This window comes from Onychostoma macrolepis, chromosome 07 (genome assembly GCF_012432095.1).
Source record: "Onychostoma macrolepis isolate SWU-2019 chromosome 07, ASM1243209v1, whole genome shotgun sequence".
NCBI lineage: Eukaryota > Metazoa > Chordata > Actinopteri > Cypriniformes > Cyprinidae > Onychostoma > Onychostoma macrolepis.
The window spans coordinates 23655754-23669934 of NC_081161.1; the positions used below are offsets into that span (position 1 = coordinate 23655754).

Consider the following 14181-nt stretch of genomic DNA (forward strand, 5'->3'; position numbering starts at 1 on the left):
CTCTGCAGATCCACGAGACTATTGAGTCCATCAATCAGCTGAAGATCCAGAGAGATTTCATGCTAAGCTTCTCCAGAGATCCCAAAGGCTACATCCAGGACTGGCTCAAATCCCAGAGCAGAGATCTGAAGGTCTGCAACAACTTTCATTCTTCTACACATGACTCTTGATATTTATATAATGTATATTTTTTGAAAATGAAGTGTTTTCTGTTACAGTGCTTTCTCATATTTCAGTTTAATGTGCTGAGACAGATACATATAAACCAGCTGTAGGCTGAAGTCCCAAAAAGTGTAAACACAGTGGCTCTGTGCTGATTTCAAAACATTGCTCGGATTGTTTGAGTGGTCCGATATGTCAACTTCTGGCTCAACCAATGGCATGAGTTTAGGGCAGGACTACCTGTTTGAAACAACAGGTCAGAAGGGGCAGTAGGAGTGTTTGGTAAACCTGTTTGCCGTTCTGTAGCTGCTGTTAATGATACAGAAATTACACACTTTGAACCGGATTTATAGAAGCTTCAACAAGGTATTTGTTTCATATTCGGTGGTTTCCACAAGTAAAATCTGAAGCTTCAACAGCTCTCATACACTGCCATTCAAAATCTTGGGTGAAGTTCATTCATTTTGGGCTCAAGATTTAAAACAAACCAAAAACATTCATACTTTTATTTAGCGAGAATGCATCAAGTTAATTAAAAGGGAGAATAAAGACTTTTACATTATTACAAAAGATTTTTAACAAATTTTTATACATTACAGAATCCTGAAAAAACAGTATCATGGTTTCCACAAAAATATTAGGCAGCACAACTGTTTTCAACATTGATAATAATAAGAAATATTTCTTGACTACCAAATCAGCATATTAGAATGATTTCTGAAGGATCGTGTGAAACTGAAGATTGGAGTAAACTTCAGCTTTGCCATCACCTAAATAAATTGTAATTAATTAATTAAATGTATATCTAAATGGAAAACAGTTCATTTAAATTGTAATAATATTTTACAAAATTACTGTTTTTATTTATTTTTTATTATAATTTTTTTTTTAAATAAATGCAGCCTTGGTGAGCTTGTGACTGAAAATGCAGCTCTGCATCACAGGAATAAATGAAAAATTTTAAAACGTATTAAAATAGAAAAATATTAAATTAGTTATTTTAATAGTATATTTATAATAATATTTATTTTACTGAATTTTGATAAAGAGTGTAAGAGACTTTTAAAAACTTAATGTACAGTATGCGATTTCTTTCTAAGAAAGACTTGATGTCCTGCATCATGTTTGTCCTGCATTTCTAACTGGTAACACATTTTGATTGTTTGTAGCTGATGACAGATGTTGTTGGGAACCCAGAGGAAGAGAGGAGAGCAGAGTTTTATCATCAGCCTTGGTCTCAGGAGGCTGTTAGCCGTTACTTCTACTGCAAGGTAAGAATATCAAAATGAACTACTATAAAACAGGATGTTATAACGGCTTGCACCTCACTGCGCTGGACAAAAGCTGACTGGCTCTTTGTCTTTCTGCTTCCAAAGATTCAGCAGAAGAGGCAGGAGCTGGAGCAGGCCTTGGCCTTGAGGAACACCTAGAACTCACACCGACCACATTCAGAAAACAATCCACCACACTGAACCAATCACACCCTGTTACTCCAGCAGCCCCATTGTATAGTATGTGCATTTCAGCCAATCACAGCGCTGCGTCTTCCATTCCTGGATGAAATCATCTCACAATGCACTATTTGGATTTCTGGTTTTTAATACCAATCACATCCACCAGCATTTTGAACTTGATGACTTCAGAGCCGGCTCAGTCTCCTAGACTGTGGATCCAGTGTTGATTCAGTTGTGATTCAGCCTTCTTTCCTGTCAGTCATCAATTCCTGGCATTCACACACATTTTCCATGTGATTAACGTGTGTTTGGACTCAGGTATTGATGATGTCTCTAATTTAGTCCACACTTGTACCAATTTTGTTCTTGGGTATTGATCAGAAAGGTCATTTTGTATGTCTGTCAGTGTTTGGAATCAGTGGAGCTCCAATAATTGTCTCCATTAATAACACTTTTATTCAGAAGTGTATTTATGAAGTACTTTGAGGGAGGCAGCTTAAAAAGGAGAATCATTCAGTATTAACTGAGCTGGTGGCTTACAGGGTATGTCACTCTCTGCTGTCTGTCCCTGCCACGATAATGACATTTAGCTGCGTTTTTTTAAGTAAATAGTGTACATAAACATTGATTGAAGATTGAAGGAGGTTGTTTTAATCAAGTATTTAAAAGCTATTCTGACATATAAAGACAAAACGGTAACTACACCCACACTCAAGTGAGAATGAATTTTTTTGAACGTTCTTATTAATTTTCACACTTCTTTGATTGGATTCTGTGTAGTTGCTGCGTTTTGCCTTTGTGGGACAGTACTGACATAGTGATTAGTTCACTTTGAAGGAATTTGATAGGTCACGGTTTTTGAGACGTTTTCACATATACAAGGAAAATGGGCCATACCAGCATGCTGACACAAATTATTCAGAAATATAATCCGCTTGTTAATTCGTGACGTATCAAATACTGTGTCTGGGTCCAAGCCTCCATTTCAAATAAGAATTACAATCTCAGCTGCCGTTTATGAGCACTGCACATTAATGGTACACCTTTATGCTAAGCTTCCAGTGTACACTACAATCTGGGCTCACAGTGTCCCAGTCACCAAAATGTTTTTTTTTTGTAGTATTATAAGTGTATATTAGCACCATTTGTTGTTTGTTTTGGGGATCTGAAGAAGCATTTGGACCCAGATGTGGTGACGTGTGACGTCAGACTCGACAGATCATCAGTCAGCTAGATAAAAGTGAATATTCTGTAAAATCTTGTCTTTTCACAGACATTTCTTTATGCTTCACCAAAACCTTTCTTGTGCACCTGGCATTACCATCTTCTTGGAGAAGTTCCTTTAAACCCTGCATTATTTTTTATCCATTTCAATAGTGTTGTTTAAAATAACATACTGTGGGCATTTGTGTTTCTCACTAATGTCGAAGGATTTTATAGCCTTAGTGTTTGATGTTTTACCAAAGGTGTAATTTACTTTTAAAAAGACATTGTACAGACTTTGATTAGATGAAGGACTTTTTAAAAGATGAAGGATGCGTTTTTAGAGGATACACGTTTTAAATTCCCATTTCTCCATAGCTGTGAAAACAGTGCTTTTAAAAATTACTTTGACTCATAGAGTCTTTGCACTAAATCATGGATCATAACTGAGCGCTCTGAACGCTCTCCATGCTAATTATACGTCACCTAAACAAAAAAGTAGAGAAATGAAGTATGAACTCGGGAATAAATGTCACATGACTTCTCACTGGCTCTGGGTTTTGATCGTGAACCCTCTGCTGCTTCTTTACTGTCGACTGAAGGATGGTTTGTCCAGGTCAATTATTGTGTGTTCTTGCAGTTTGCCTGTGATCCTTACGCATCTTCTCGTGAGGAAAGAGGAGTTCTGGTGACCTGTGTGTTGTCACTCAGAGTATTTTTTCAGACCTATGCATGCTGCATGGACACATTTTTATACTTTCATACAAGGACATGAGAAACCTTCTGACTTCTTGGGACTTGATCAGAAGAGCACTGAGTTTCTTTAGTTAGTGGCCTGTGACTCTGCGTCTGGGTCACAGCCTCTACATACAGTACCAACTTGTACAGCAGGGGCCATTTTAGGTCATATATTATTTTTTGTTTTGTCTTTTAAAAAGACTTTGCAATTTAGTATGGATGAGAAGCACACCAATGATTTTTACAGAGCCTGTTGGGCAACAACAGCACCTCCCATCGAATCTTGTGGTTACTACATGTATAGTCAGCCATTTTGAACATTATAAACTTGAAGTATAACATCTACCTGTGTTGCTGTGTTAGAGACTGAACAAGGTTAACTGTTCTCATGTGTAAAGTAACCTCTTCTCTAATTCTCTAAGCCACCAACTGTGCTTTACCTGACCCAACATGTGGTCAAGGGTTCAATGTTGCTTGTAGTCGTAGTGTGGATCATGCTGCCCTCCAGTGCTTCTGTAAGGGAAAATATCCAACAGTTTGGGTGCTAAAAATCACGCTTCTAGATATCGCTTTGATTGCCACACACGTACTGTAGTATTCAGTACTAGAGTTCTCCTGGGCTCTTAAATCTTCTTTATAACCAGGTTTTGGTTATAGTGTCTGTCTTTTTCCGTGGTTTGTTCATAGAAGTTCTGCCAGCAGAATCTGAACAAGTAGGTTTTAATGATCCACTATGTATTTTGTTTTCTTTCTCTCTCACAGTCTGTATATGTTTGCTTTCTCATCTTGTTCCACTGTTCAGCTAGAGAGATCAAAACTACAGACGTACATGTGTAGCATAGTGAGGATGTAAATAAACAAGCGCTTGCCAAAGTTTGTGAACGGAACACCATACTGAAAGTGTGTTTAGAGTTTATTCTGGGGATGTGAATTAGTGCAGTGGATCTCAACCAAGGAGTCAGGGCCCAAAATTTCTTAAATTATTATTTTAACAATCTTTAAAAACTGCAAAAAAACAACAACAACAACAGAAGTACCAGAGGTACACGTCTCCTTAGATAGGAGGGCTTTGAATATTTTCTTGGACAAAGGGGGCTTTGAATCAAAATGGTTGAGAACCACTGCATGTGTGTAATATCCAAGGGGGGAAAACACTAGATCAAATGAAGTTACACGTGGTTTGATAATACGATTGTGATAGTTAAGAATAAAAGACTCATCTCTGAAAAACATTATTTTTGTGGTAATATAGCAGGGAGTATTAATTATTAGTGATTTGTTCAGTATTTGTTTTCCTTTTCTTAACTCCTGACACACGTTAAATGTGTCATTATGCCACTGAGGAAAGTGGTGTTTGTATTCAGCTGCTGGCCACACCCTCCGCTTTGAAAGAACCATTCACTACCTCTCTACTCTTGACCTGGCAAAATCCACAGGGCTTGCCTCTGTTGTCTGAAATACATGAAAATAGCAGAGCGGAGAAACATCTAGTCGGATGGAGAATGTACTGTATTAACCTCTGCTCCCTGTGGAAGAAGACGAAAGGCACCATTTCACGTCAATGCCTCAGGCCCCTCTAAACATTAGTGTGTATTGAATTTCATCTCTCATCAGCTAAAAATCAGTTGAAAAAGTGGAAGGGACTGAAAATGTGCAGATTGTTGTGAACCAGACCAAGCTAGTTAAGTAAAACGTGTTCATTTCCCCCAGTCTGTTTTTCAAGAGTATAGGCACTCTTTGTACAACAATCTCTAAAGGTCTGGTTCGCAGGCGCTTATATTTAAATTTGGAATGTCACTTTTAGTTACATGTGAGAACCAATGGTGTTCAGTGACACTGAAGTCAAACAAGAGACCACATGAGTAGGCAAAAATGTGGAATTTGTAACCAAGGATTAACCCTCTAACCAGTGTTGCTTAAATATTTTATATATATATATAAAATTGGGTGCATCATAGTAATGATTCATAATCAGGTTTCACAGATTATTTGTTTATTCAGTCCTGAAATATTCAGCACATTCTGTTCAAACGTCATACAATCATATATCTGGAGGAAGAAAGATGGCTCAAGTTACTTGTGTAGCTGAGACCTCTGCTAGCCACCTAAAGTCTGACATGTTCATATAGTAAAAGATGAATGCGGTCCTTATGCGTTTCCATTGCTAACGTCAGGTTCCTGCATATTAATGTAAACAAGGTGAAATGCATTCCTCAAGTTTTATTTAAAATAAGTTATGAAGATACTGTGAATGTTGTTCTCTGGTTAAAGTCATATTCATTCATTTTATGTATATCCTTAAAGGGACCCAAAAAATGGAAAATCTGTCATTATTTACTGATCTTCTAGTCAATTCAAACCTGAATTTCTTTCTTCTGCAGAATACAACAAAGAAAACTGGTCACCTTTGACATTCATTTTATAGACAAAAACAAAACATTCTTCAAAATGTCTTCTGAGTTCCACAAAAGAAAGTAAGTTTTAACAAGGCAACTTCACCATGTTAGGCTGAACTGAGATGACTGGATGATCTGTGCAGAGAAGTTCACAGCATCAGGGTGAAATTCACTCGGTCAATATCAGTAGGTTATTTAAGGCCACCTAAATGAGAATCAAGACGTTTAAGCCATCTTAGGGTTGCAGTAGTAGTCGGTTCAGGTGCTGTTAGCCTGCTCCTGTTCAAACAGAGCCATCGCTAGGTGTGATCGAGAGGCCAGCCCCTCGAGGTTACTGAGCACACAGCGGTGATAGATGTCCTCACTGAACCGCGGGTTACATTCTCTATGCACATACTTCTGAACTAGCGCTGGCTCGACAGCCCGAAACACATGCAGCCCCGAATAACGCACAAAAATCTCGTAGACGTCCATGCTCTCAAGCAACTCGTCATTGTCCAAGATGTCAGCCGCCATTTTTGTGCGGGCAGCCATATAATCTGCATTGTAGAAGCAGGCTTCTTCAAAGACGTGGCGGTCAAAGTGGCCATCACGCAATGACTCGGACGCAAATGATGAAGCGGCGGAAGGCTGTTGGTCGCGGTAGACCAGAGCAGGACTGTACTCTTGAAAGTGGATTGGGAAGAAGACCTGCCAATTGCTGATAGCATTCATACGGCAGCGATTAAGGAAGTCAGCGTTGACCTCGGTCCAAACGCTGGCCAGGAAGAACAGGGTGTCTACTGGGTGCTTCTTGGAGATAATGTCCATCAGCTTGACCTGTGAGGGAACTTCAGTCTTGACACTAATCCAAGGAATCTTTACATCACCGTAACGTTTCTCTACTTCACCAATCATGGCTTTGACACCTGCAAAGACGTCCGTCTGGCTGACTCTTTGGGCATCAAAGGGGTCATACACAAACAAGAAGGTGAGAAGAGCATTGTCATGGGTATCCAGAGCATTCATGACATACATGTCAAGGAAGTTACCCACAAAGTCTTGATCGTGTGCCGTCACAGGGAGGATCACCTGTACCCGTGTCGCTTCTGTTACATATGGCATTGGGATGATCTCGACAGCACTGAGTGGTTTCAGCAGACTCACCCGTTTGGCGATGACCTGACTGTGACCTTTCTGTGTAAAAGCTTCCAGGGCCAAATCCAGCACGTACTCCATGCCTCGTGTGGGATCGAAGCGCCGGTACCCATTCAGCAGACGCCGCTTACGGAAGCGCAACTGAGGCTGATAGCGTTCGTTAAGACGGCCCACTGCCGTCTCCAGAACTGAATTGACGTCTGCCCTGTCTGCACCTCGAAGCTCACACTTTGGAGAGCTGTCGGCACAAGAATAAATGTGCTCTTCGGTGAAGTATTCCCAGTTGATCACCTCAAAGCGGGTTTTGGGTCGGAAAGGTGGGTTGATTCCAATGGGCCAGGTGGCTCCAGCTATGCCCTCTGGAGTGAGCTCACTTATGTTATTGATCTGGTTCTGTGGCCAAAACAACAGAACACATCATTGTAAGGAGCTGCGATAAATGTTAACCTGGTAAAGAGAACAAGTTCTCCTTTCTGTCATTGGTCCAACTTTATATTAGGTGGCCTTATCTAGTTGCATTTAAATTAATCATTTGATACAATGCACTTATTGTGTACATGCATGTCTTTACATTGTACTTGTATACATGTAATTACATCTGTAATTAATTTCTGTATTTACAATTACACTGCTGACCCATCCCTTACACCTTAGCACACCCTTAATAGCAGCAAAAGTGTTTTGTAATACAATATGAACACAATAAGTCCATTGTACTTATTTTGATGCAAGTACATAGAAGTTAAGGCCACCTAATATAAAGTCTCAGTATGTCTGTCAATTGTCTTTCCACTTTCTTTTATTATGCAGAAAGGAAAGTTTTCTCCTTGAGTCAAAGTCATCCTATCCAATCTAAAGGCAGTTGAAAAGAAGAGGTAGCTCATTTCAAGTTAATTTCCTGCTGTTATGTGATGCGTGATGGCTGGCTGACAGCTGCAAACACCTTGCCCCATTACCTATGCAGCATCTTTGCCCAGACATGAAACACTATGCGTCAAAGCTAAGCATTATATTAAGTGAAATTTAATTTGGACTATGATTCAACTTTTTAAAATGCAATGAGAATGCTTTAGTCTGACTGAAATCTAAAATGTTTGCTAATCGGACTAACATGCATATATAATGTGATTGTAACATGTCTTTGTTTCTTTGCTCCAAAAGACGAGTACTTAATGCTACAAATATCTGATTAGACATTGTGTCACACTTACTTGGACAAACAGATTGCAAAACAGACTGCAGCTTGACTAACATCAGATCCACGTTCAGAATGCATATTTGTGTAGGTCTTAGCCAGGCACAGCTTAGTTAAAATGTACAGATGTCTTAATACATTCTCAGTCTAAAAGGTGCTGGTTCTGCATATGATTGTGCAGACATGCCTTAAATCAATGAACTTAAGGCAAGACACAACAGGTGAACAGGCTAAACACTGTAACTTATTACAGATACACCATACTTTCCCCTGTTGATTAATCACAGTACATCAAGACACATTTGTTTTCTGATACATGTTTTTGGAAACTCTGAAATCTGAACATTGGATCAAGCTAGTTTCAAAATTCTTGCTTCTTTTTGTTGGCATATTAAATGATAAAGGCGTTAAAGGTTATAACAGAAGCGTCTTTCTCCATAAATCAGAAAATACTGTAAACAACCAGAAAACAAATACATTTGTGCCATACTTTTAGGAATAAATGTTACATGCTACTAGGCAAATGTTATATGAACAAACCCTTCTGCAATATCTTGTCTAGAAGTTAGCAGCTTTGAGAATGAGAGAATGTTTTCTTCTAATAAGAAGTGCAGTAACATACCTGTAACTGCTGTATTTGTGTATAGGTCCAGTCCAGTTCAATCTGGTTATAGCGTTTGTGTAGGCGATACATTAGGGCAGGTTCAGAGACTGGATGGACAGTGAAGGCGTTCTTAAACTGTGCACCGTCCTCGCGCTCAGGGTCCACGTTCTTCTGCAGCTCAAAGTAACGGTATGTCATCTCCTACATCATTTTAAAAGATCACAATAACACTGATCATAACACAGGTTTAAATGGATTCTCTCTCTTTGTGCTTTTGGTATGGATTAATGGATGTAAACGAAATGATCAAGCACCATACAATAATTACTTTCCATTTTCACTATGAGATTGAGATTATGATTATGAGCACATGACCCTGCGGTTACTTTGACAGATATCTCAAACCACCACAGTTTTAGTAAACAGGTTTTAGCTTTTCATTTACATCCTTTAAAAAAAAAAAAACATTTGCTCACCTGATGCTTCTCCACACAGCTGAGACCCAGGTAATCGATGATGCAGCGACCAAGCCACTCGTCTGGCCTGACACTGAGGATATCATTTCGACAAGAGTCTAGGTGGGGCTGCAGTCGAGCTAGCAGGCTACGTGACAGCAGATACCCATATCCACCATGGCAATATCGGGCACGTTCTTCACCCCCGATAAACTCCTCTGCCCGTCCCATATACATATCCTGCCCCGCACTAAGATGATTAACCAGCTCTATGACCCTTTCAGCTTGTGTGTATGTATCATCTTGTGCAAGGTAAAACCAGTCATACTCATTGCCGTGGTGTTGGTGGAGGTGGCGTATAGTTTCATACATCAGCCAGACGGGTCGGTCATCACCATGAGCAACAACAGCCATGCCATGCGGTGCCTTTGTGCTTCGAAGGCCAGTGAAAAAGAAGGTACGGTGGAAACGGTGAGCTACCGTTTTATTGACAGCCACCCCTAGTGTGTTGAGAGTGGCGCGTGAGCTCAGGATACCCACCAGAAGGCGTTCTCGGATGCCCAGCTCGGTGTGGATGTAGCGCGTCCTGTAGCAAACAAACAAAAAGTAGAAAATTTACCACCAGTATTTAACCAGTTCCATTTTAGTGTACATAAACACTGCCGTTCAAAAGTTTGGAGGGGTTTTTTTAAATGTTTTTTTTAAGTCTCTTATGCCCAACAAGGCTGTATTTATTTGATCAAAAACAGTAATATTGTGAATGTTATTAGAATTTAAATGTTAAATAAATTTAAATTCTCTTTTTCCTATTTGAATTTAATTTAAAATGTTTAATTTATTGCTATATAATAATTTATTCCTATGATGGCAAAGCTGAATTTTAGCAGCCATTAATCCAGTTGTGTAAAAAATAATTTAGTGGAAACAAAGATTTCCTTTTTTGCATTCAAAACACTGGTTAAAACACTAGTTTAAACTGGTTTAGGCCAAGAATGAGGAGATAGAGATCTAAGCCAATTGCAAAGCTGAGTGAGACAAATGAGGGACAACTACAATGATCTCTAAAGCAAACCGCTTCAGTGACCCTTAATTAATTTATAAAATTGAATTTGTTATTGGTAATCTAATTATGAGTGTGCTCAACTCAAAGTTTTATTAAAACAGTTAGTTACATCTCTAATAGAAGTCAAAACATGACATGTAAAAGTTAAAGACAATTATGGAGATCAGCTGATATCATTTTTCTCACAGCATGATTTGTTTACATGTCCAATAACCAATATTCAAAATCATTTTGCAATGCATTAAATTTCATTATTAATAATGCCCTTGTATTTATGCAAATTTGTTTTGTAATCTAAATTAATGCCAATGTTTTTTTTAGCTGGTAAGCCTGATGAATAAACAGGCACTTTCTAATTTTTTTATCTTATTTAATCTCTTGGGGCACAAAACATGGCTGACTTACATATGCAGCCGTGGGTGTTTTTATGAGAGGAATAATAAGGGATTCTATGTCTGCGGCTTCACAAAGTGGTGAAGAATTCAGCTGTAAGAAAAGCACAGAGGTGAGGTGAAAAATACTCAGCTGAGACCTTACTGACTGCCAAGTCAAACAAACCCCACTCCAAGTCACATTTCTATACTGGCTACTGATACCAGCATGATCCAAAGGTCACAGCTGATTTAAAATCATTTTAAATACATTTAAATATACATAGCTCATTGCAAAGTTATATTATGGCCTTCTGTTCTTAAATACTGAGATCTTGTCTAATTTTGGAATAATTTATATATAACAACATAAAGAACCATTTCTTAATGAAATTTCGGTACTTTTATATAAGAAATGAAGCCAAAATGGACTGATATCCAGGGACTCACCTAAGGACTTTCTTGTGTGGTTTGTTGGGGTCCTTGTGATAGGGCACAATGCGAGGCTGGAAGTCCTCATTGCCATCCCCACCTTGACCATCCGGGACATCCCTGATATGACCACTGTGTATGAGTCTCCCATTGCCCAGTTCATCTCCACAAGCTTCATCGGTCTCCCCCTGCGTCCAGGACACCATCAGGAGGCTGAGGCTGCAGCCCAAAGAGAGGCCCAGGATGAGAGGCAGAGCAGGCCGGAAAACAGCCAGGAAAGAAGACAGGCGCATGGTGGAGCAGAGTGGATGTCAAGTCTCGATAGGTCTCCTCAGAGAGCAGTTCAAGTAACAGCAAAGTCTCGTCTATAGTTGATCAGAGTAGAGGCATTTAGCAGGGATTCTGTAAAGGCAAGTATTTAAATTCCTGACACCATGCATGCAATCTTAACATGACTGGTGAAGTCTTCACAATCAGATTAATGGACGACGAAGATGTCAAATTCAGCAGTGAAAAGACAAAACAAAAGGAGGAGCGACAGCAACCAATCTGACCTGCCTCTTCACAGTCAGATGACTAACAGCGGGACATATGGGTCTGATTTAACATCCAAACATGCAAAAACGAGACGCTACCAACTCCCTCAGTCCGCATAAATTAGTCCACTTTGATCTAACCAGACATCCTGGGCGAGCTGCATGTATGAACACAGTATTTGATAAATAAATTTACATTATTAGATGAGAAATCACCTCCACTGGTGATGCACAAAGGGTTAATTTAGATCGCTAACCAGTCAACACCGTTTGAAGCCAACCAGCACGCACAGCTGAAATATGATAAAGTTCAGGATATCAGAGTATAATAGCCATTTTGTGGTCTTAAAAATCAACTGATGATAAATTACATTCAATAAAAAGTCCTCCACTGTCTGGCGTAGCTTCGTAGCTGCTTTGCTTGCACAGTGAAGCGGAGCAACATTAGCAGCCACCAGCGATATTTCCCACAAAACACAAACACAGTAATCCGTCGAGACTGCGCTCACTTCAGATGAATCCCTGCGTCTCTTCCGAGGATTCGAAGAAAAATGCAAAACAATCGCGAAATGACTGTCTTGGTTTTGCTGTGAATGTCTCTAGCATCGTCGGTCACGTATCAAGTCTACCTACGGATGTGCTCAAGAGGAAGATTGACTCAATGCGTTAAAACAGACCCAAGGAAACAAGCAGCAGGCGCACAAGAGTTCCACGTACACACGAGTCCTGCTCCGAGCCTGAGCGCGAGCTGCTCACACCGAGCCCGTATCACATCGGCCAGGAATGACCAGCTCTGGCCGTCAGATGTCAAAGAAGTGATTACAACGAAGGGGCAGTGACTCAGTGAGTAATATAAAAAAATAAATTAAAAGAAAAAATAACTGCATAAAAATTACCCCTGGTCCTCAAAAGGTGTCTATTCAACACATTCTTCAGGGAAAGTAAAATAGCAAATTTAATTGTATTATTTAAAAGAAAAGAATATCTGAATATATATATATATATATATACACATATATATATATATATATATATATATATATAGATAGATATATATATATATATATATATATATATATATATATATATATATATATATATATATATATATATATACACACATACATATGCAGTTTTAAATGATGATTTCATTTATTAAGGTAAAAAGCTGTCCAAACCTACCTGGCCCTACGTGAAAAATTAATTGCCCCCTCCTATGAAATCATGAAAGAACTGTGATTAACCACATTATTTTAGAAAGCCGAGTTAAATTTCACTAGCCAAACCCAGGCCTGATTACTGCCAGACCTGTTGAATCAAGAAATCACTTAAATAGAACCTGTCTGACAAAGTGAAGCATGTTTAAAGAGCAACACATCATTCAGCGATCTTAAGAAATTCATAAACAGACGAGAAACAAAATAGTTTACATGTCACATACATACACATTACATATCAGTCTGGAAAGGGTTATAAAGCCATATCTAAGGCTTTGGGACTCCAGCAAACCAGGGTCAGGGTGGTGAACCTTCCCAGGAGAGGCCGACCTACCAAAATTACTCTAGTAGCACAAAGACGACTCATCCAGGAGGTCATAAAAGAACCCAGAACAACATCTAAAGAACGGCAGGCCTCACTTGCCTCAATTAAGGTCAGTGTTCATGATTCAACAATAAGAAAGAGACTGGGCAAAAACAGCATCCATGGGAGAGTTCCAAGGCAAAAGCCATTGCTGACCAAAAAGAACACACAGGCTCGTCTCACATCACAAATATTCTGTGGACTGATGCGACAAAAGTTGAACTTTTTGGAAGGTGTGTGTCCCGTTACATCTGGCATAAAACCAACACAGCATTTCATAAAAAGAACATCATACCAACAGTCAAACATGGTGGTGGTAGTGTGATGGTCTGGGGCTGCTTTGCAGCTTCAGAACCTGGATGACTTGAAATAATTGATGGAACCATGAATTCTGCACTCTATCAGAAAATCCTGAAGGAGAATGTCAGGCCATCTGTTCGTTACCTCAAGCTGAAGCGAACTCGGGTTCTGCAGCAGGACAATGATCCAAAACACACCAGCAAGTCCACCTCTGAATGGCTGAAGAAAAACAAAATTAAGATTTTGGAGTCTAGTCAAAGTCCTGATCTGAATCCTATTGAGATGCTGTGGCATGACCTTAAAAAGGCGGTTCATGCTCTCAAACCCTCCAGTGTGGCTGAATTACAACAATTCTGCAAAGATGAGTGGGCCAAAATTCCTCCACAGCGCTGTATCAGACTCATTGCAAGTTATAGCAAACGCTTGATTGCAGTTGTTGCTGCTAAGGGTGGCACAACCAGTTATTACTTGTTATCTTTGATTAATATTTAAATTTGTTTGATGATCTGAAACATTAAAGTGTGACAAACATGCAAAAAAATCAGGAAGGGGGC

At 39.3% G+C, this 14181-nt stretch overlaps 2 protein-coding genes across 6 annotated transcripts in view; one reads left to right on the plus strand and one right to left on the minus strand.

Moving 5' to 3' along the window:
- The window catches only part of smarcd3b (SWI/SNF related, matrix associated, actin dependent regulator of chromatin, subfamily d, member 3b), a 38737-nt gene extending 33936 nt beyond the window's left edge, over window positions 1-4801 (plus strand). For 2 of the 3 annotated variants that reach the window (XM_058783380.1, XM_058783379.1), the window contains exons 12-14: window positions 9-131; window positions 1332-1433; window positions 1539-4801. In XM_058783380.1, coding sequence (XP_058639363.1) covers window positions 9-131; window positions 1332-1433; window positions 1539-1592 — 279 coding nt within the window. In that variant the 3' untranslated portion in view covers window positions 1593-4801. The remainder of the gene's footprint in view (window positions 1-8; window positions 132-1331; window positions 1434-1538) is intronic. The other variant, XM_058783381.1, reaches the window with a different exon arrangement.
- Window positions 4802-4936: 135 nt separating this feature from the next.
- The window catches only part of chpf2 (chondroitin polymerizing factor 2), a 36966-nt gene continuing 27721 nt past the window's right edge, over window positions 4937-14181 (minus strand). The window contains exons 1-5 of one of the 3 annotated variants that reach the window (XM_058783374.1): window positions 12256-12527; window positions 11229-11575; window positions 9366-9930; window positions 8908-9090; window positions 4937-7483 (exon numbers count right to left, since the gene is read on the minus strand). In XM_058783374.1, coding sequence (XP_058639357.1) covers window positions 6212-7483; window positions 8908-9090; window positions 9366-9930; window positions 11229-11503 — 2295 coding nt within the window. In that variant the 5' untranslated portion in view covers window positions 11504-11575; window positions 12256-12527 and the 3' untranslated portion in view covers window positions 4937-6211. Of the gene's footprint in view, window positions 7484-8907; window positions 9091-9365; window positions 9931-11228; window positions 11576-12117; window positions 12528-14181 lie in introns of those variants that run through there. The other 2 variants (XM_058783373.1, XM_058783375.1) reach the window with 2 other exon arrangements.